The 23,015-nt window shown below is 33.7% G+C and overlaps 3 protein-coding genes across 7 annotated transcripts; all 3 read left to right on the forward strand.

Annotated features, from left to right (window-relative positions):
• The first annotated feature begins 1,478 nt into the window (after positions 1–1,478).
• LOC103492415 (probable serine/threonine-protein kinase PBL16) lies at positions 1,479–5,313 on the forward strand. Of its 3 annotated transcripts, none has more exons than XM_008452784.3 (6): positions 1,479–2,371; positions 3,012–3,319; positions 3,399–3,546; positions 4,199–4,335; positions 4,448–4,571; positions 4,675–5,313. In XM_008452784.3, exons 1-6 carry the CDS (start codon positions 2,308–2,310, stop codon positions 5,076–5,078), a joined length of 1,185 nt encoding a protein of 394 aa, XP_008451006.1. In that variant the 5' UTR covers positions 1,479–2,307; the 3' UTR covers positions 5,079–5,313. The 3 variants fall into 3 exon arrangements, with proteins under 3 accessions (XP_008451006.1, XP_008451005.1, XP_008451007.1); XM_008452783.3 differs by having other exon boundaries at positions 1,480–2,371; positions 3,399–3,534; positions 4,184–4,335; XM_008452785.3 differs by having other exon boundaries at positions 1,485–2,371; positions 3,399–3,534.
• A 3,527-nt stretch (positions 5,314–8,840) lies between these two features.
• Positions 8,841–14,178, forward strand: LOC103492416 (ruBisCO large subunit-binding protein subunit beta, chloroplastic). The gene is made up of 14 exons (XM_008452786.3): positions 8,841–9,105; positions 9,891–10,145; positions 10,263–10,388; positions 10,501–10,638; positions 10,717–10,812; positions 11,097–11,339; positions 11,427–11,661; positions 11,832–12,001; positions 12,114–12,191; positions 12,270–12,341; positions 12,524–12,628; positions 12,795–12,887; positions 12,987–13,079; positions 13,731–14,178. The coding sequence occupies exons 2-14, from the start codon at positions 9,906–9,908 to the stop codon at positions 13,866–13,868; spliced, it is 1,827 nt and encodes a 608-aa protein (XP_008451008.1). The 5' UTR covers positions 8,841–9,105; positions 9,891–9,905; the 3' UTR covers positions 13,869–14,178.
• A 1,888-nt stretch (positions 14,179–16,066) lies between these two features.
• On the forward strand, positions 16,067–21,629 carry LOC103492417 (uncharacterized). Of its 3 annotated transcripts, none has more exons than XM_051081404.1 (6): positions 16,067–16,291; positions 17,024–18,580; positions 18,716–18,878; positions 20,073–20,236; positions 20,630–20,909; positions 21,107–21,629. In XM_051081404.1, exons 2-6 carry the CDS (start codon positions 17,061–17,063, stop codon positions 21,212–21,214), a joined length of 2,235 nt encoding a protein of 744 aa, XP_050937361.1. In that variant the 5' UTR covers positions 16,067–16,291; positions 17,024–17,060; the 3' UTR covers positions 21,215–21,629. The 3 variants fall into 3 exon arrangements, with proteins under 3 accessions (XP_050937361.1, XP_008451009.1, XP_016900927.1); XM_008452787.3 differs by having other exon boundaries at positions 16,068–16,326; XM_017045438.2 differs by lacking the exon at positions 16,067–16,291 and having other exon boundaries at positions 16,343–18,580.
• The last annotated feature ends 1,386 nt before the right edge of the window (positions 21,630–23,015 follow it).

Raw genomic sequence — 23,015 nt, forward strand, 5'->3', positions numbered from 1 at the left:
ATAGAGTCGTAAGATGGAATTTCTCGATGAATGTAAAACTTAAATTAAGGAAAGAGATCAAGTTACTCGATTAAGGTAAAAAAGCAAAAAGAAAATTGTGAAAAAATAGAAAAAAAGAAAAAGATGAAAATATAAAGTTGCTAACAATGTTCAAGCTCTATTAGCATTTGCTATTAAAATTGGATTGCTTATAGCAACTTGAAGTTAGCTGGTGGACCAAACAACCTCCAAAATTGTTGGTACTTGAAATATCTATTCAATACTTGTTTCAAAGAGATGTGCCTATTAGATATGATATTAAAAGAATAATAAGCAAAGTCATTTATAAAATTGGAAATGTATGTATTTCCCTTTAATTTACTCAATGAAATGTGTGTTACTCGTTCATTTTAGCGAACATACACTCAAACATTCATTAGTTCACTTTAACTTTAAAAATAATATTTGTACCAGAAAGTTTATCAAGAGTTCAAGTAGTTACTATTGAAATATAAAAGTAAGTGGCTCAAATCAATCTGATTAAAGGAAACTATTAATAAAATTGTAAAGTTTTCCAAAAAATTAAGTGTTACTATTATTTATCGCCAAGCATGTTATTATGAAATTAAGTTCAAATTTAAGTAAAGTTGGGCGTTCTGATGCCTCGTCAAAGACATTGGAGCTGCTCAAGTCATGTTCGTGTCCGATAACACAAAGAAGGAATGTATTTCGGGTGGGAGCATGATATGTCTTGCCTCGAAACATCACCTTAGGACCAAAATGAGTTCAAGAGAAGGTAAACTTAGAAAAATGCTCGATTCACACGTTGAACACAACGACCTAAACGATTATTCTAATATAACTTCAAATTTCTGTCCATATAAACAAATCAAACTTCAAGAAAAACGGGTCAACTATTCACTCATGGATTATTAACTTGTTACTCTGATCACTTCTTTATTTTAACACCAATTGATGAACAGATCTTCTTATTTTGCAGAATTGTTATCATGTGAATTTCAATCTCTTTTTACTGTATAGTTTTTGACATTAGCATTCAACAATATTAAATTTAGAAAAATAGATAATAAAACTAAATTTAACTAAAACAAATATCAAACGAGGGGCGAATCGAGACGTATATATACATAGAAATAAAATAACTATATAGATAAACATTGAAATTCCACCGACTTAGGCTCCATGCATTCATGCATAGAAACTTCATAAAAATCGAACAACACGACAACGAAGATCCTGTTCTTTCGCTCTAAGCATATGCACAATTGCACATTCGTCTTCTCTTCATTTATTTCTTCACTATTTTTCTATTCCAACGCGTTATGATTATGTTACGTTATGACTTATTACCACCTCTCTCAAATTACATTTATATTTTCAATAAACTCAGCATTAAGATCATAACACAATTTGAGAAATTTGTTCTTCATTTCTTTCTCCACTGATTTCATTCTCTATGTAGAAAAAAAAAAATCAAACCGCATCTACCCGTTTAACAATAATTTTGTTTTGGTGACTACTTTTTTACAAGATTTAAAAAAACATACACACCCACTTTCTAAATCATTGTTTTTTCCAATTGGGTTGGGAAAATCTTGGTGCTTTTCTCCGTTTCTTTGACTCTTACCGGTAAGAAATTGGGGGGGTTTGGTGATGATTTGGGTTTTGGGTATAAATTGAAAGAGAAAATTTGTTAAAAGAATGAAATTGAAAAGGTATAAGAGAGAGAGAGAATGATGATGGGGAAAGGAAGAAGAATGGTGGGAGCACTATGTTCATGCGCACTAAGAATAAAAACTCCCTTGCCGATAGTGATTATGATGATGAAATTGTGAAATGCAACCTTTTTTGTAACAAATAGTACAAAATCGAAGAACCCTTTTGAAAAATTTTTGTGGGTCCGTTCAATTTTCCGCCATAGCCAAAAACCCAACAACTCCACATCAATCCTTCTCAGCCCCATCATTATTACCCTCAAGAAGTAGAAGAAGAAGTAGGAGTAGAAGTAGAAGAAGAAGAAGTCTCTCTTACTCTTCTTCCATTTCTCTCACCAACAATCTGTCATTTCCCCCATCCTTTCTTTTCTCTTTTCTTCATTTTCAAGGCAATTCTGTCATTTTTCTTCTTTCCCCTTTTTGATTTTTCGTTTTTCTCTCTTTGTTTCTTAGAGGATTTTGTTCGTTCTGGTTTTGGCGATGGTGGGTTACTGAGGAACTGAGGGTTGTTTGTGTGTGTGTGTGTCTCTCTCTCTCTCTCTCTTTTTTTTTTTTTTTTTTTTTTTTTTTTTTTTTGTGGGGGGTTGCTTCAATGGGGAACTGCTGGTATCGATGGGAACCTACGGTTAATAGGGTCTCATCTAATGCAAAATCAGGTAAAACTCTTATACGATCATATGAACTAATGGATTTTGATACTAATTTGGTTATGTTCTTTGCCCTTTCTTTCTATGATGATTATGAAGAAGAATCTCTGTTTTCTTCTTCTGTCTGTCTTTTTGATCATCTATGGTTCTATCTTTGTGTTTTCATGTCTATTTCAGGGCTTCTCTTAGTTATTTTTGGACCTTGTTTGTTTAATCTGTTATTCTTTTAGTATGAAAGGCATCTTTTAGCAAAATATGAAGAGATATGTGAAGAAATCTGGTAGTTGATTTGTTTTGATCTGGAAAAAATATGTAATGAGAGAAAATCTCTGTTTATCCACTTAGAAAGTGGATGTAATGTTTCTTTATCTTCAAATGTGCAACAGTGGGAATGGACGATAGTGGGTTGGCTCTTATCTTTGCTTCTAGACCCTTATTGGCAAATAGTGCATTAGTCAAATTTCACTTTATATATTGGGATTTTTAATCTGTTGTATGAGTATCCCTACACATGTTTCTTAATCATAGCTTTGTTTATTTCCTTTTGCTTTGTACTATCTCCTTCTAGTTATCCAAATTAGCCTTATTGGTGTTAATTTGTGAGAAATTATATAAGTGGAAATGTATTTTCTTCCATGATGTTTCCCAGAATCTCCAAAAGTTGAGAGTACATCGCCTTATACAAGAAACAATGAACACAATTTGCCCTCTAACCCCAAAGAAGTAGAAGACTTGCGTCGTGACTCGGCCACTAATCCCTTGATTGCATTTACGTTCGACGAGCTGAAGTTAATCACTGGAAATTTTAGACAGGACCGTGTGTTGGGTGGAGGAGGGTTCGGAAGTGTTTATAAAGGATTCATTACTGAGGATTTGAGAGAAGGAATCGTTCCTCTTCCAGTAGCTGTTAAGGTTCATGATGGATTTAATAGTTATCAAGGCCACAGGGAATGGCTGGTAGTTTTCTATTTTCCCTTTATGTAGCCCACATTTGATTCCATTTGCTCTCTCTAATAAAGATGTTAATGTTTTTTAGGCAGAAGTCATATTTTTGGGGCAGCTTTCTCATCCAAATTTGGTAAAGTTGATTGGATACTGTTGCGAAGACGAGCATCGTGTTCTCATATATGAGTACATGCCTAGGGGGAGTGTGGAAAACAATTTGTTTTCAAGTAAGCAGCCAAGTAAATCCAAAAATTTTCTTCGTGCAGTCCTTAATTTCTTCATCTGTATTGTGCTTTTTGAGTTTTCAACATTGCAGATAGGGGAAACAGTTTAACCATAACCATTCCATAGTCGGTTTCAGACTCTTTCGACATATCATAAGAATATCGATTTTAGTATTGAAGCATTGCACGTGGCAATCAACATTAATGAAATACAAACAGATAGTAAGACATTAAAGCCTGCATTTTTTAGGTTGGCATGTCGTTATCATGATGAGAAAACAAAGTTTGCGTGTTTGACGGTAACATCATAGAAAGTGAATGTGATGGATTTTTTTATGCCCTTGCTTTATAAAATCTATGGATGGTGACAAAACAAGATGACAAAAGTGGCTCGTCTCTTTTGTTTTAGGAAATAAGTTAGGATTGAAATGAAAATATTAGGAGTCAAGCAAACAGTTATTTGTGTCTTCCAGCTTAAAAGGCTGCCTTTTGAAATTTAAGCTACTTTTAGTTTTAGAGGACTCTTAAAATATATCAAGGAATTTTACCATTGTGTAAATGACATTTACTTGTTGGGATGGTTTAACGATTATAGAATTTTGTACTATCTTGACCTGTCTTTCGGAGAATTATCGGTGGTTTGTTATGTTAGCTTTGCATGCTGCAGGAGTGTTGCTTCCTCTGCCTTGGTCCATTAGAATGAAAATTGCCTTTGGTGCTGCGAAAGGACTAGCATTTCTCCACGAAGCAGAAAAGCCCGTGATCTATCGTGATTTTAAGACATCGAATATTCTGCTCGATTCGGTTGGTTTTGTTATTAGTACTTTTGCCTCTCTGTTTATAAGAGTCTTTGTCCGAAGTCTAAACCTATAGATTTTCTGAGTACTTGACCATTAACAGTTTGGTTCAACAACAGGACTATAATCCAAAACTTTCGGACTTTGGTCTCGCAAAAGATGGACCAGTAGGTGACAAATCTCACGTCTCTACTCGTATAATGGGAACTTACGGATATGCTGCACCAGAATACATATTGACAGGCACAAGTTCTTGTCCTTTTTTTTTTTTCTTCTCAAATGGTTTTCGAATGATTGGACTAGACTTTGGTTGGTTGCTCATTAAGTCTTTATCTATTCTGCCCAGGACATTTGACCCCACGGAGCGACGTGTATAGCTTTGGAGTTGTTCTTCTCGAACTACTAACAGGGAGAAAGTCGCTGGACAAACTTCGACCAGCTCGAGAGCAAAACCTTACCGATTGGGCTCTTCCTCTCCTAAAAGAGAAGAAAAAGCTAATGACCATTGTCGATCCTAGACTAGGAGGAGAATATCCTGTCAAAGGATTTCACAAGGCAGCAATGCTCGCTTATCATTGCTTGAACAAGAACCCAAAAGCGAGGCCGCTGATGAGAGACATCGTCGACTCATTGGAGCCGTTACAAGAAACAATCGATGATGCAGTAGCGGCATCTGAAACAACTTCCTCACCTGTTGTTGCTAATAACGAGAATAGGAGAAAGGAAAATGAAGGCTTGAAATTGAACTAATGGGAGGCCATGGGAGCTTTCACAGCTACCTTTTGTATTGAGTTTTTATTTCATCTTCCTTTTTTAGATGTGGAATTTTTGTTTTATGGTGAACTTATGGTTTACTTTTTTAACCTTTGCTAATACTTTTCTCACTACTTGTAATACCAAAATGATTTGTAAATGTTTTTAAATGTTACAAATTTTATAGCTCAAATGGAAATAGAAATAAGAATGGATCAAAGTGATTTATAGACTTTGAGGGTATTTGTTGCGTTTTAAGTGAGTGGTTTTAAATTATAGAATTAAATAAATGGGTAAGGATAATTGCAACGACCCAATTGCAAGAGAGGAGCTCTACTAATTTAGCTATATCCCCCGAGCTAAGTGGGGCTTGCATGAAGGAGTCAGATGCTTCTTCTATTCTTTTATTCTTTTCCTTGGTATAGCTGAACCATTCTAGACTTGAATTAAAGACCTCGTCCATAAAGTAATCTATAATAGAATTAATTCAAGTTCCAGATATTAATTCAAATAATTGAATTGAGGGACCTTTAAATTTATTTTTCGTTGTACTGCCCTCTCCAAGTGTGCTTGTTCCCCCTTCTTCCTTACCATAGCAAGTCTTTGTGAAATAACTCCGAAGAGAAGAAAAAATAAGGCGTTAAAGAACCCTCATGGCTTGATCCTAGACACTCTAAGATCCTTTTTCAAATCTCCCGGTCCCTGCAGAAGGAAGGAAAAAGAATTTCACGTTCTTCCTTTTGCTTTCGGGAAGGGAGGATAAAAAAATCCTATTTATTGTAGTTTTCTCCAGACCTCCCAAAAACGCATGAAAAGAAAGTTCTAATGGTACGATCCCTCTGTCACTCCACAATGAAATGAGTGATCTTCAAACACAACTAAAAAAATAAAAATAAAAAATCAGTAAGTCTAAGGATGGAAACATGTTTTCAAGTGTTTTATTTATTTAATTTTTTAAAAGAAATAGTACAACAATGATTGTAGAGATGATGATCAAATTTTCCATCTCTACCGTAGAAAATCATGTAAATGATTTTTGAGTTAAACTTGAATGACATTAAGATTTATAAATTTTTAATAAGTGAGTAACCATGTATTTAAATTTATAATAGAAAGAAGATCCATAATTGCTAGGAAAATTTCAATTACACAAAGTACGTGGATATTACTCTCGTGATATTCGGCTACTTAAGTACTCATGTCAGAGTATCTTTGTAATAATATGATATTGTCTACTTTACACGTAAATCTCACAACTTTGGTACTGCTTTCACCTAGTAGACTTCATACCATTGAAGATGGTTAGAGATCTTATTGTAACATAAACAAAATCGACAAGCAAATAAAGCGTGAAAGTGTAAATAGTATATAAATAGTAAAGATCAACTCTGAGATAATTGTTTGTTAGATATGTCCCTTGGTAGATGGGGAGAACAATTCTATCATTAGAAAGAGATATCGAATAATACATATGCAAGGGTGCTGGTAATCTTACATGGTTTACTATATAATACATAACGTGTATACATTTCGAGTTTGGTCATCCCAAGTGTCATCTAACAACTTACTTAACTAACATATACTTATTAGTGACAAAGGTATATGTTGTTAAAATCCTTTACTTTCATCGTATTAAAAGAAACTTATAAAGAAAAACAAATGCAAACGTATTACTCATCAATTCGTTACAGAGAGTTTGAATCCACTTGTAACTAAAATATATTGGAAACTTATTTTAAATAACAAAATTGTTGAACATATTTACAAATATAGCAAAATATTACCGTCTATTAACTATAGACTGTGATAGAATACTATTTATCTCGAGATAGACTTGAATAATATCCTATCTAAAGTCTATCACTAATAGAAAATAAAATCTTGCTACATGTGAAAATATAACCATTAAATATCTATGATATTTATTATTTCAATTTACTATTTGTGAATGTTTTAAAACAAAATTTTAGTCAACAATTACTATACACAAACCAATTGAAGCTACAACCCAAAACCTTAATTGATATATAATTTGTGAGTATCACTAAAAATGTTCCATCTTTATTTTTATTTATTTATTTTATCTTTTTAAATATCTCTATCATTTTTATCTCAACTTTTTAAAATTCCATGTAAAAAATAGTGAAACATGTTTTAATTAAAAGAAAATAAAATCAAGTACATAATTTTTGTTTAAATGAATCAAATTAACAACAGACCGTTGTGTTAACAGTAATTGGCATATATTTGACAAATACAATCAAAAAATCAATAAATTCTTTTAACATTGACAATGATTTAAATATAATTTAACCAAGTCATCCATATTATTCAGTTCACCAAACTCATCCACTTGACCCAACAATATATTTTTCTTTACGATAATTAAGCTCAACTTTACCACCTAATCCAATGTGTATTGTATGTATATTTTTATATGCTTTTTTCTATTTTATAACTTATGATACAAACCATTATGATTTTGAAGGTCGATTGTTCAATCGTATGTCTTCATGATTATTGTGTTAAAAAATATTTCAATTTGTTTCTATTAACACACCTAATTAAAATGGTTATAGAGAATAAAAACGAGTAGATTTCATTGTAGTCAAACATGTAAAATAGTAATTACTATTTTAAAAGTTGAACGTTAGACCACCCTTCATTAGTTATTGAACTAAAAAATTATATAAAAAAAAGTATTGTTTATCTTAAACTAATTCGAAATCAACAATTTAGTTCATCGAGCAACAATAGTCTCCATAATCATCATAGGTTGATCTAGTGATAAAGTCTCGATAAAATGACTAAAAAGTCACAGTTTAATATGTGACGATTAATTACCTAAAAATTAATTATTTACATAGGGTTAGTCAAGTTGTCCCGTGAGACTAGTTGAGGTGAGCATAAGTTGATCCGAAAGCTCACAAAAATATAAAATACGTCAATCTCCATGCTTTCATAAAAATAACAATTTGATTCTCATGACTACTCATTCACTTATCGTAAACTCTTTTAAAGAATATTAAGAGCGTATTAGTGTAGTGGGCTAGTTTGTTACAAAAGTTGGCGACAAATAGATGAAATTAGAGTTATCTCGAGATTCGACGAGGGTTAAAAAGAGCATTTGCTTTACCCTGTATTTTCATCGTAGTTCATATTTATTTATATTCAAATTCTATCAAGTTAAGGCCACGTATATTCCAAGAAAACATAATCCATTAATGGTAATATGAAAAATGAGTTTTAATTTGATCATGTTGTCGGCATTATGTAATCACAAAGATATCTAAAGCTCAATGTTAAATCTAATTAATGGAGGCCGATAATCCAATTATATTTGAAAATTAAGTGGAACCTACGGTGAGATATTTGTACTATCACAATTACAATTACTCTTACTTGTTCGGAAAAGAAATTTTGTAAACATGTCAAAATTATCGTTACTATTCCAAATATTGTCACTGACCTGAACATTGTCAAAAAGAAATAAATAAATAAAATAATATTAGATAATGTAAAATAAACCACCTAAACTTTAATCTATTATGGTCGCAAATGCTTTGATAACACATAAACCGATTGATCCGTCAATGAAATTTTACCATAATCTTTATTATGGATCGATAAATATGACTTAATTTTCTTTTAAAAAAGTGTTTTTTAATTTTAAAAAAAAAAGGAAAGGAAAGGGGGAGGGGCAAAGGTTCTAGAGTGTTCCAAATAGGACAATGGAGGAGGGTCTCCAATGGAGGGAGGAGCCAAATCCAACGGCCAACAATTGCTGGAAGCTTCAGGAGCCTACATGATTCTTGGGTTCGTTTTTCTCTCCTCTTCCTATCCATCCTTTTGAAATTTGCTATAAAGAAACCTACTTCTCTTCTCCTTACAAAAAATCCATTTTACACTCTCTGTAATACCCCCAGTTTTGCCTCACTCGCAGCGCTCATTTCTCACCCTCTTATCCAAATCAATCCTTCTCCCTCTAAACCCTAAAACCCCTTTGCACCTCCGCCGTTTTCTTGTAAGATTCCCCCTCTCTTTTCATTCTGTTGGACTTTCTTATCCTTTTACTTTACTGGGTCATGCTTACATTTCTATTTGGGTTTTGTTTTTGCTTGCCGATTCAGTCTTCTGTATTGTGTTTTGAGCTTTCTGACTGTTTTGGCTTTCTGGGTTTCAATTGTTGGTGTAGACTTATCGATTGATTCGTTTGTTTTGTGTCCTTTCATTTCTGGGTTTTGATTTCTTTAACATTTTCTTCATGGGTTTTGGATTTTGGGTCTTCTTCTTGTGTGCATCTCTGTAGCTTGCTGATTCATTTGTATCTCGTGTTTATCTATTTGTTTGAGTTCCTGACATGTGGGTTTTTGTTGTTGTCTGAGAATTATGTGTCAAATGTCAATTGTCAATTCCTATGTTCTTGAATTTGTTTATGTCATTTCCTTTCTGGGTTTTCTCTGTTCAATCTTGCTACATGGGTTTTGGGTTTTCTTACCCTTGTTGTGTGTAGTTTTAGCTGATTTTTGTTTATGCTTACTGATTCGGTTCTGTATTCTCGATGATTTGCTTACCTGGTTTTTTATGTCGTTTGAGAATTGTGTGTCAATTCCTTTGTTGTTGATTTTGTTTGTCATTTCTGGTTTGACATTCCATCCAATCCTCTCTGCTCTAAGTCTACTTGGTTTTCAATTCATGAATTTCCATCAGACGCATTGTCGGCCCCCTGCTCTATTTGTTTACAATTCTGGTTGTGAAGTTGTTTCAGTTTGAACTAATTGATGGTCTGGTGATTACGTTCTGTATCAGTTTGGAAGAGGGTAAATGGCTTCCACTTTCACAGCCATGTCTTCAATTGGGACCCTTTCTGCTCCTGGAAGCCGTGCAATGGATAAAAAGCTTTTACCGTCTTCTGATAAGTTGACTTCTCGCACATCCATTTCTTCATTTGCACTCCCAAAAAGACAGAGTGTAGTTCTTAGAAGAAACCGTTCTTCCAAGATCTCTGCCATGGCGAAGGAATTGCATTTCAACCAGGATGGCTCAGCTATTAAGAAATTACAGGTGAGTACTAGTTGTTGCTTGTTCATTCAGTGGTTCTCGTTGTCTTGAAACTTTCCTTTTATGAAGCTATTTTAATTCCTATTGTAGTCATTGTAACAAGACGTCTCTTGGTTTCAGAACGGTGTGAACAAACTTGCAGACTTAGTTGGAGTTACTCTTGGTCCCAAAGGAAGAAATGTGGTTCTAGAAAGCAAGTATGGCTCTCCGAAAATTGTTAATGATGGTGTAACAGTTGCAAAAGAGGTATCCCATTCCCACCTCTGTTTTTAACGTTATTTCTTCCATTCTATATCATTATACTGACATACTCTCCAATTTGTATTAGTTTAATCGTGGTTTTACATGTGATGGTTAGGTTGAATTGGAGGATCCAGTTGAGAACATTGGCGCTAAGCTAGTCAGACAAGCTGCTGCAAAGACCAACGACTTAGCTGGTGATGGAACTACAACTTCAGTTGTTCTGGCTCAGGGTCTTATTGCTGAAGGTGTCAAGGTATTCAAACTCAGAGTAATGCTATGTTTAAGCATATCCACATGTGAATTTTTACTAACTGATTTGAACATATTTTAGGTAGTCGCAGCTGGAGCAAATCCTGTTCTTATAACAAGAGGCATTGAAAAAACAGCCAAAGCCTTGGTCTCTGAACTCAAAAAAATGTCAAAAGAGGTAAAATTGCATGGTTTAACGAACTTTTCATTTGGTTCATGTTTGGGACTGATTTTGACATTGTTAAAATCACTCTGAAAATTTTTATTTAATGTTAAATTTTAGACTTTTGAACACAATTTTCATGTTAATTAAATTTGTTTTGAACGATTAAAGCATGTTTTAGAGTAATTTTGAAAATGAAAAAAAAAAGTGATTTTAGCCATTTTAGAATTACTTCCGAGTATGCCTTGATTGTTGGATGCAATTGTGAATAGCTAGATTAAGATGTGATATTGTTGCAGGTTGAAGACAGCGAATTGGCCGATGTGGCTGCAGTTAGTGCTGGAAACAACCATGAAGTGGGTAGTATGATTGCTGAAGCCATGAGCAAGGTAGGAAGGAAGGGTGTGGTGACCCTTGAAGAGGGAAGAAGTGCCGATAACTTTCTCTATGTTGTCGAAGGAATGCAATTTGACAGAGGGTATATCTCTCCATACTTTGTCACTGATAGTGAGAAAATGGCTGTGGAATATGAAAACTGCAAGGTATGTATCCTATATTCCATCCGTCTTAAAATTGCAAGGTATCACTCTTCGTGTCTTCTAATCTTCAGTTCTTTGTGAATCATACAGCTGCTTCTTGTTGACAAAAAGATCACCAATGCAAGGGATCTCATTAACATACTGGAGGATGCTATCAGAGGTGGCTATCCTGTTGTGATAATGGCAGAGGATATTGAGCAGGAAGCTCTGGCAACTCTTGTTGTAAATAAACTGAGAGGATCTTTGAAGATAGCCGCACTTAAAGCTCCTGGGTTTGGAGAGCGCAAGAGCCAGTACCTTGACGACATTGCTATTCTCACTGGAGGTCTTCCCTTTTCTTCATTTTTCTCCTAATGGCCTGTTTCCTGTTTCCCTTAAATGGCCCTTTAACCAACTTATACAGTCATCATTCAAAAATCATAATAAGCAGGAAACATAAGCCATCCTTGTTTTCCTACGGTTGTTATTAAAAGTAGATTCTTTTTTGTGATACAGGCACGGTTATCAGAGAGGAGGTAGGGCTTTCCTTAGACAAAGCTGGAAAGGAGGTACTTGGAAATGCATCCAAGGTAGTGCTTACCAAAGATACCACAACCATCGTTGGTGATGGTAGCACCCAAGAAGCCGTGTCCAAGCGTGTTGCACAGATAAAAAACCTGATCGAGGTAGTGATAGCAATATTTTTATTTCTTTTTATTGCTTTTTCTTGAAATTTTCCATGCCAATGCTTGAGCAGGCAACTGGATAGGGATACTAATTTGGCCATTGATTGTGTAGGCTGCAGATCAAGACTATGAGAAGGAGAAACTTAATGAGAGAATCGCTAAACTTTCTGGTGGTGTAGCTGTTATACAGGTGAATTTATTTAGTTCCTATACAGTATATCAGCTTGTTTTGCTATACATGGTTCTGACATCTTGGCAATTCTTGAAGGTGGGAGCACAAACTGAGACAGAACTCAAGGAAAAGAAACTGAGAGTTGAAGATGCTCTTAATGCTACAAAGGTACTTTTTAATATGCTGTGTCATGTGTGTATAACTCAGATCCCTTGTTACAATTCCAAATCTATATCTAAAATGAGTGTATTATCTAAATATTATTGAGAATCATCTGTAACTGGAACAATCATTACCTTTCCAGCTTGAATAGATTTGGGTTAATTTGGGTACTTTGAAATGATTTGCAGGCAGCCGTTGAGGAAGGTATTGTTGTTGGTGGTGGTTGCACCCTTCTTAGACTTGCTTCAAAGGTGGATGCTATCAAGGAATCCTTTGAAAATGACGAGGAGAAGGTAATCTGTCTAGTAAATTTGTTGTTTGTCAATTGAATAGATGTTAATCTTTAGTTGGGTTGAGTATTTGTTTTGTGGTTTATGCATCTTATCGTTGCTTCCTTTTTATTATTCTTTACCATCTACTGCTAGTTTTTCTCTGAAAGTTCTATTGGTTTGATGACAGGTTGGAGCAGACATTGTTAAGAGAGCATTAAGCTATCCCCTCAAGCTGATTGCAAAGAATGCTGGTGTTAACGGTAGTGTCGTGAGTGAGAAGGTATATATACACAATTACAATATACACCTGTTCATTCAATCTTTTTTTGTTCCTCGTTGTGAATGTGTAGAAGTGTTGAAGATTTTGTTTCTTTATTAGGTGTTATCCAGTGACAACTATCGATATGGATACAATGCTGCAACTGGGAACTATGAAGACTTGATGGCTGCTGGAATCATCGACCCAACCAAGGTGAGGACTCTTTATGATTATGTTATGAATGTTATTTTTCTTGGATAAGAAATTGAGCTTTCATGAGATACTCAGGTTTTACGGAGAGAAATGAAAGGTCCATAAAAAAACAAGTCCAACCTCAGGACTAACTAACTACAAAGAGAACCTCAATCCAACAAAATTTAATCAATATCATAGTTACAATAAACTGAGCTTTTACGTAGAGAAATGAAAGAATGCACAAGTTCATGTGAAAAACAACTCCAGGAGACTCTGGACTAACTAAATAAAAAACCTCAATCCGACAAAATTGAACTAGGATCATAGGTACAAAAGAATGCAAGTCTATAAGAAAAGAAGTCTAACAAAAGGAGAGAGACTTAGGACTAGCTACGAAAAGAAAAAAAAACCTCAATCCAACAGAATTAGAGTAAGATAATACTAGCACAAAAGCCTGCCTTATTTATGTTATTGTATTTTGTGCCTCCCAAACATCATCACGACTGCTCAACCTCGTAAAAAATCAGAATGGAGAATACCAATGTGTTGCCTGCCTTAGTTTCTCTTTGAACTTGGAAAGATAAATACATGACACTAGTTGTTGTTTTACATATTTGTCTATACAAACTACGACTATGCCTAAAATGGCTGTGTTTTATGTGATATCAGGTGGTTAGATGCTGCTTAGAGCATGCAGCTTCAGTGGCAAAGACATTCTTGATGTCAGATTGTGTGGTGGTGGAGATCAAGGAGCCTGAACCAGTTCCTGCTGGTAATCCCATGGACAATTCTGGATATGGGTATTGATAAGAGAGTTAGAAGTTAAGAGGAAGAGAGTAATAAGGAAGAGAGAGCCATTCCATGGTTGAAATCGAGGAGGAAGATGAGAAATAGAAATTCATGGGGTGAAAAAAAAAGCCAATTTTCTTCTTTATTTTTGTAGATTCAGCCACTTCTTTGTACTAGAGAGATAGAGACCTTAGATGAGAAAATGTCAAAAGCATTCAAAGAACATAAGAATGATTGAGAGCATCCATCTTCTTTAGTAGAATTTTAATGATTGAGAGCATCTTCTTCCCCTTTTCCATGTTGAATTGAAAAATATCACTTGCCCTCATTTTGCTTTTGAGATATGTATTTGGGTGCAAAGTACAAAATTCTTGGCAAAGTTAAAATTGTTAATTATTTGAATTATGAACGTTGAGTGATGATTTCAACTTTTTATTGTAATAGCGCTAAAAAAAAAAAGTTTGGCTACCATGTTAGTCATATTATCAAATTCAAAGATCATGGGATGTCAAAAGGTGTTCTTATTCTTTCATAGTTTTTTTTAGTCTAACTACCGTTGCTTTTTAATGTAATTTAAACTAAGTTTAGATTCAATTTTAGTCTCATACGATAACTTTTTATTTTAAAGAACTTTTGTTTTCGGCAGTTGTACTTATTTATTATTATTATTTAATCCTATTTATATGAGTGGTACTTATTTATTATTGTTATTTTATTTTTCATGGACTTTTTTTTTCATTTATGTCTAATTTTATAATAATTTTTTACGTATTTACTCACTTCCAAAATTCGAAAAGAGTATGATAGGATTTTTTAAAAATTTAGAAGATCGTAATATATATTTTTAAAAGTTTAGAGACTAAAATAGAATCATATTTCAGTCTTGAAATTTATTATTACTATTTTATTTGAAAAGCGAAAAGTTGGTGGACCGTGTCTTATTACGAAGGGATAACAAACTTACATATTATAAACTTTGTTGTACGGAGGAATTGTCATTTTCCACATGTTCATTCTAAAAAGAAAAACCATTCATTGATATTAAAAATTATGAAATTGTAGCATATGGATTGTAGAATGTCAATATTTAATATTTATTTTTTTCGCACAAACATATATTCTCTCACCAATCAACCAAATTGTACCTGAATTCTGAATAACAACTTTTTTTTTTTTTTTCTTCTTTCTAGAATACAAAATATCAAACATTAAGGAATCAAAACTTTCATCATCTCAAGTTTCAATCTTCCATTACTGCATTATTGTAAATTGAACTCAAGCTCTATTCACTACATTATAAATGTAATTCATCATCGATAATCTTTCCATGTATGAAAACACAAACTTATTCCATCCCTCAAACTCAAATTTATACCCTCTCTCCTATGGAATGCAAGAACAAAAGCCACATGTGTAATTTGAAACCCAAAATAATAATAATAATGATAATAATAATAATAATAATAATAATAATAATAATAATAATAAAAAAGAGTAGAGAGAAAATAGACAAAACAAAATATCAGTTTCGATAGTTGCGAAAAGCGCGTCCCTTTTTACCATTTCTTTTTCTCTATTTATATATACATATTTGTTTATTTATATAATATTCCCTATTCTTCTTTAACCGTTTCCCATCCTTTTCTCTCTTTCTTTTCTAAACCCCATTTATTTTTTAAATCAAATTTTCCAAATCTCAAAATATTTTCTGCTACTACAACAAACAACCTCACTCCACTTACGTTAGTAATCTTATGAGACAACCAACTTGTTGTATAATCTTTAAGTTGTTTTTAAATTTTAGTTATTAGTTTGTTGAAGATGATGGGATTTTAAGCCAATGATTTGATTATGAAATTTTGTGGATATAATATATGCTTTCAAGAAGAATTTGGAAGTTGGTGATTCCAATGAAAAGGAAAATAAATGAATAAATAGAAAATTGGAAAAAGTAAGCATACATAAAGAGTGGGAAAAAGAAGGAAGAATTGAATGAAAAACGTAACACTCCAAATCCATGCATGTTACTTTAATGTATAATCTTTTTATTGTTTTTCTTTTTTTATTTTATATAAAGAATTCAATTTTGTTTTTTGTAATTTCAAAGAAAAGTTTTTGATTTTGATTTTGATTTTGATTTTGATTTCGATTTCGATTTTTATTCGGTTTTGATATTTTTGCCAATTCTCTCCATTTTTTTTTCCTGTAATCTCTCTCTTTATTTCTATATCTTCTTCTTCTTCTTCTTCTTCTTCTTTAAGCCGCCTCTCTTTTTTCTCACCTTACCTTCAGCGCTTTGCCACTCTTCTTTTGCATTGTTCTTTGTTGTAACATAAACCCAATTTCCCATATTCTCTCATTTTTCCCACTGAAAAACTACCCACACTCTTCATTTGCTTTGTATATTGTCGTTTCTTCTTCTGATTCGTCTTTTTTCTCACGTGGGTCTTGCTTTATTTTTCATTTCCTCAACTGGGTTAGTCTCGATTTTCTTGTATTGATTCGTTTTTTGATCGTCGGATGTTGAAAAATCTCTCTGATTCTTGGATTTTGTATAATGATGTTTGTTGGAGAGAGAAAAAAAAAACTTTATGACCCATGTTTTTGTTTTCCCTTTTCATTGTGAGTTTATGGCTTTTTGCTTTCTATGATATGATGTGGGTTACGGTTTCTTTTGAGGGGTTTTTTGTATTGTGTGTGTAGTTGCGTTTTCTTGGATTTAGTGATCTTTCTTTTGATGGGTTATGTTCTCGAGCTGGAAATCTAATAATGTGGTTGTTATGAGTTCTGATGTTTTCTTTGATATTTTTGGTTTTTTTTTTTTTTTTGAGGTTCTGTAGGAGTCGATCGCTTTTCAGGGTGGAGTTTTTGTTTTTTGAAATCTTTTTCTTGGTTTTGAAGGTTTCGTTTCTTGAATGACTTGCTTATTGGGCAATCGATCGTTTCAGATGATGAGATTGTTCTTGATGGGTTTGTGATTGTTGATTAAAGGATGTTGCTATAGAGTACTTGTTGGTTTATTTTTGTACAACGCGAGGTTGTCATTTCAGTTTAAATTTGATGTGATTGAAGATATACTGATAGTACTTTGTTCTTTTGTGATTGTCCTGTTGGTTTTGACATAGGAAATATACTATTCTTCATCTAAGACTTATTACTATTCTGGTATATAGGTGATTAAGGGGGGTTTCCCGTGTACAAAATAGAAAAATGGGCAGTAAACTGAAGTTTGAACTTGAGAGATTTCTTAGTGAGAATCCAATAGTCGCTTGTGAAAATGTATTTGCTGAAAAATCTGTTCAAAAAGGAGTATCATCAATGACTGCAGATTCTTGTACTGGTTTGTCCTTGGAGAAACTTCACAGTAATGGAAGTTTGGAGAATGGACCGGTCTTGATCAATGAGTTTCAGCAATCAAGTACTGGTCAGTTTCTGACTGGGGAAAGTAACCGGATCGGAGTTCGATCATTGACATCTGCAGTGGAGAAATTAAGTTTGGGTGGGGAGGGGACAGGGCAAACTTGGATGAATCACCCCAATTTAATGAATGACCAATTTGAAAGTTATATGAATAAGCAATCGATCAACTCTGAACCATCAACGGTAGCTAATCCCTCTTTGAGGTCTTCAAATCGTGTGAGCAATGGTTATTATGAAATTTCTGTGCCAGGTCTTTCCCCTCAGCTCTCATTTCCAGCAAGATTCGTATCTGATGTCCAAAAGAAGGGGGAGGCTGGTCACCTTACACCATTTGAGACTCCTAACTCTGCTATGCCGTTCACTAATGAAGTTCCTGCTAGAAATTTGCAGTTTCCTTTATCCTCTCATCGTGATCAGATGTTGCTGAATGGGTTATCCCCAGTTCATTTTATGCACTCACAACAAATGAATCATGGTGAAATAGGTCCAAATTGTGCAAAAGGAGAGCAGCTCCACAGCTGCAGGATGCAATGGCAGCAGCAATACCTGCATGATCTTCATAATCAGCAACTAGAGCGTTCGAATCTATTTGAATCTTGTGGTAATGCTGCATTTGGGTTGCGGTTTCAGAGTCCTAAGCAGCAACGCTTTGTCGAGGTTCCATTTCATCCCTGTCGTGAGCAATCTAAACATGAAGGATTCTGCAATGGGGCTGCACATTGTGCAGCTTCAGGGATACCAAATCATGCATTTGCTTCACCTTATCTAGATACATTAGATGCACAGGAAAAATGTTTCAAGCAAAGTTCTCCTAGAAAGGTCCCCACAAGGGCCCATGGACTGATCGGAGTTGATACTGAGAAACTCAAATATTATTTTAGTCAAAACGGATTTCTTTGTCCAAGTTGTTATGTTAGGCAGTATGGTTTTCCTTCAACAGCCAAAGATTGCATCTGTCACGACAACTTTAGGGTACCTTCTATGTTATCTAGTAATGCAAATCGTAACACAGAGATTCCACCTCTAAAATGTAACTCTCTTGATGAAGCCAGTGGTAAAATATATCTCATGGCTAAAGATCAACATGGTTGTCGCTTCTTACAACGGATGTTCAGTGAGGGTACTAAGGAAGATATTGAGATCATTTTTGGTGAGATCATTCATCATGTTTCTGAGCTCATGGTAGATCCTTTTGGAAACTATTTGATACAGAAGCTCCTTGGAGTTTGTGATGAGGATCAGCGCCTTCAAATTCTTTACAAAATAAATAGACCTGGTGAACTAATTCGAATTTCGTGTAATATGCATGGGTATGCTCTATCTCTATTTGTTTCTTGACCTCGGTTCAGCCATCAATTTTATGTCTTTGCTCCACTTATCTTCTATTACTATTATTTTTTCATGGCTTAATTCTTTAATATAATATTCATGATTTTGAACTACAGGACTCGTGCTGTTCAAAAACTCATTGAGACTCTCAAAACCCCAGAGCAATTTTCCTTGATTGTCTCTTTATTGAAGACTGGTATAGTTATTCTCATGAAAAATGTAAATGGTAACCATGTAGCACAGCATTGCCTGCAGTATTTGATGCCTGATTATATTGGGGTAAGTGGTATATTCCCTTAATTTGTAATTCAAATTATTTGAAGTTTTCCTTTTCTCTCTGCTGTTAAGATAGTATAACACCACCCACCATGATGGAAGAAACATAAGGGATATAAAGTTGAGTGGAAATCTATTTCTTTAAAACAAATTACAAGAAGGAGAAGTTGTTCAGAAGTTCTTGATGTTGTCGTTCCGATGGCTGTACATGAGTACAAGCAACAGATGTAATTGCTGGATTCTGTTTACTTGAAACCTTCCTCTCAATTAATTTAGCCTGTCATCTTGCTTTAGTTTTTCCACTTGTTTATTGTATAACTCTTCTTCTTTTTGATAATTTGGGGACATAAAGTTGAGAGGAAAACTTAGTTGTAACTAACTTGTAAGCATAGAGGATAACCTTCAAGTATCTTCTACATGTCAACAGATTCAATTTATTTGTTTTGCTTTTTTGAAGTGTACGCAGAGAATAGTGTGTTTTCAGTACGAAAATATTGGGAATATTATTACTTTGTTAGGAACTTGGTATAGACATTTGTAGTTAGTTGAGGAGTTAGTTCATGCAACAGTTACGAATGGAGTAAAGAACTTTGGAGATGGGAAGAGTTCTTTTTGGTAGAGATCATCCTTCAAAGACTATAATATTATCTCACATAAGGACATGAGTTCTTTTTGGAAGAGATCATCCTCTCAAAGACTATAATATTATCTCACATAAGAACATTGCCATCCATTATCTTGATGTCTGATGAGTACATTTAGCTTACTTTGACAACTAGATCTAGTTAAATATCAGTAGAGAATAAAAAATTCACATCATTCCCTAATTCCTAGACAGCTAGGAGGTGGCCTTGAAGCTATGTTTTTGCAATGGTGTTTAATTTGTTATGGGAGTTTATGTGGTTTGAAGATTTGGTGAGGACGTGCAAGTCGTAGTGTTGAATTTTAATATCTTTGGTGTTGATTTCATTCTCAATTCTCGTTATGTTTATCCTTGTACCATGCAGTAATGGTGACTGTTTGTTCTTTTCCTCCTCCAAGTATAATGAAAGAGATTTGAAGGATGCACATGGTTACATTGTATTTTATTTTATTCTACTTGCATGTGCTCTTCTTCCTTGGCTGTTTATTTTGGGATTCTTTTTCACAAGCATTTTTGTGATGACATGGAATGCTGATAAATAAATTCTTCTGCAGTTTCTTTTTGAGGCTGCAACAAAATCTTGTGTCGAGGTTGCAACTGATCGTCATGGTTGTTGTGTGCTTCAAAAATGTCTTGCTGTTTCTGATGCTGGACACCGAGACCGTTTGCTAAGTGAGGTTGTACGTAATGCTTTGGTCCTTTCCCAAGATCAGTACGGGTAATTTACTCTTGACCCTTCCATGGACTTCCTTTTTCTGTTATTTTGCAGTGTTGTAGTTTCGTTCTACAACTAACTTTTGTACAGGATTTTAATTCTTTGATTCAATTACTGTTCTAAAATAGTTTTGTAGAAAAGTTGCGAGGCAATATCTACTATGGAAAGGCTTTCTTTCCTCGTGAATGTATAATTTTTGTGAGATAAACTTTACTCAGAAACTACTAATGGTTTAGTGTCTGAACTTATATGCAACAATCTCATCTCAAGTATTGAGCTTTAGAAATTTAGTCCATATTTGTTAGAGTAAATGTTTTAAATCCTTTTGTCTGTGGCTTGTTCATGTGTAGTAATGTTTCAGGACTCAGTGCTCGACTTTAAATTGCAATGATGCAGGAACTATGTTGTGCAATTTGCCCTCGAGCTTGCACGGTGCCCTTCTATGCTTCCTTGGGTGACATCTGGCATCTTCAAACGGCTGGAGGGCCATTTTTCAGACTTGTCCATCCAGAAATATAGCAGTAATGTTGTTGAAAGATGTGTTTACGCCGGAGATGAATATCTTGCTAAAGTCGTCGATGAGTTGATAAATGACGAACGATTCAGCCAAATTATGCTGAACCCATATGGAAACTATGCAGTTCAAGCAGTGCTAGCTCGTTCTGGGATCTGCAAAGTGAGTATCACTTCCCTTTTTCTGAAGAATTAGCTATATACGTTGTGCATTACTTTTTGATAGGCGGTGAAATTACAACTTGAAAATAAACCGAAAAAGAACAATGGTTCTGGTACTGTTTGAATTACTTACAGTGTGTCTCTGCTGTTTCAATCTGATTTCTAACTGAATTACATGAATGCTTTTTGGCCAAACAGAGTTCTGTGCATGCTAAACTTGTGGCTGCGATCAGACCCCACGTCCCTTTGCTTAGGACGAACATGTACGGGAAGAAAGTCCTTGCAGTGCTCGCAAAAACAAACTAATTGGCACAATGGTCAACTAAGATTGTCTGTCTCTAACCTGCATTCTTTTTTTTGTTGTTGTTTGTTAAGGAGGGCATAGCTAGTGTTTTCCTCATGTTGTTTTCTTCTCTTTTTTTCCTTGTGTTTGTAAAGAGAGCTTAGGCAATTGACCATGGATTGCAAAGGCGTGCAACATGGTTCCATCTCCTTATCTCAAAAAAACCGGAGATGAAGTATCCATTTCGTGGATGTTACCGTGATGACAAACGGTTACGCATCTGTATTTTTTCCTTTTGTAGATTCGTTGTTGTACTAGAGACCGAGATGGTAAGCTTAGGCTCTTTTCAGTAATGTATAGACTTGCAAACTTTTGAGTATGGTTCTTTTAATATGATTGAAAATCATGCTCATGTGAGGAGTCATCTGCTTTTCCTCAGCTTGTTCTTTGTTTGGAAAGCCTTTTTCGATTTTTGGTATTCAAATTTGGTTAGCCGATACTTTAGGAAAAACTGAAATTTTAGTTTGATCGGTTTCTTCAATGTTTACCCCTACCAATCAAAATCATTCTTTAAAGATCGGTTTTATCCACTGAGCTTGGAATGTCTGCTTTGAGAATTTGTTTGCTTTAGGAAAACCATGATGAATTTATGTTTCCTGTGAAGGGTAGAGGAAAAAGAGAGATGGAAAGGCAGTAATGATGGTGTTGGGGGTCAAAATGGTAACTTTTAATGGAGTGTGGGTGTAGCCATTAGAAACCAAAACACTCTTTGTCTGAAAAATAAATGGCTGATTTTTTTTTGCTTAAATAGTTTTGGGGGCTAAGCGACGTCGTTTTGTAGACTTTTGTCAGTAGTATAATAGGAATACGACAAGTCGGAAAATGGAATTAAAATAATAATAATAACAATAAATAAATAACTACCAAAGACAGCAACAGAAAATAAATAAATAAAAACAAATATCATTTTCGAAAAATGCGAAAATATATATATAATTTTTTTTTATCAATATATTCTCTCTCTATATTTATTATTCTTTTTCTCTCCCTTGTTGCTTTATTGAAAATTTATCATTCCATAATTGAATTTCCCTTTTCTTCACTTTTTTTCCAAAAATATGATAAATGCTATTATTTCTCTCTCTACCAATTTTTTGTTTTATATATTAATCTATATATACTTTTTTATTATTAAATTGATTCTTCGATTGATTTATTTTTTTCATAAGGATTAAGAAAAATATTTTGGGTGTATCTATGAGGCCTAGTTAAGAGAAAGGGTATCCTATTAAACTTAGAGATGGTTTGATATTATTTATTAAAGTACTAAATTAAATTAGTGTAATTTTTGTTATTATTTTAGAATGTTTTTATTGAATTTTGTGTACATTATTCATTAATTGATATGTCCTTGGAGGACATGGTTGGGGTGCCTTTTTGATATGACCAACTTTTTCATGCCCAAAACTATTTTTTTCAATAGGTTTTTAAACTTTTTAACATTTTCGAATTTTTTTAATTCGGTAACTTTTTGTTTCTTTTTTTTCTTTTAAATTAAGCTTATTTTCTTTTTATAAATTACATCTTTTTTTTTTTTTTTAAGAATTCTTAGTTAAATTTAAAAAAATAAAAATAACTTTTTGAAAACTATATTTTTGTAGTTTTTAAATTTTGATTTGACTTTTTAAACCATCGGTAAAATAAAAAAAAAAAGAATGTTTATAGTCTTAATTTTTAAAAACAAAAGCAAAAGAATAAAATCATTATAAGCAAAACTTAATTTAGATATATATTTGAATTTTATATCTTTTAAATTTTATAGAT

Source organism: Cucumis melo, chromosome 2 (assembly GCF_025177605.1).
Source record: "Cucumis melo cultivar AY chromosome 2, USDA_Cmelo_AY_1.0, whole genome shotgun sequence".
Lineage (NCBI taxonomy): Eukaryota > Viridiplantae > Streptophyta > Magnoliopsida > Cucurbitales > Cucurbitaceae > Cucumis > Cucumis melo.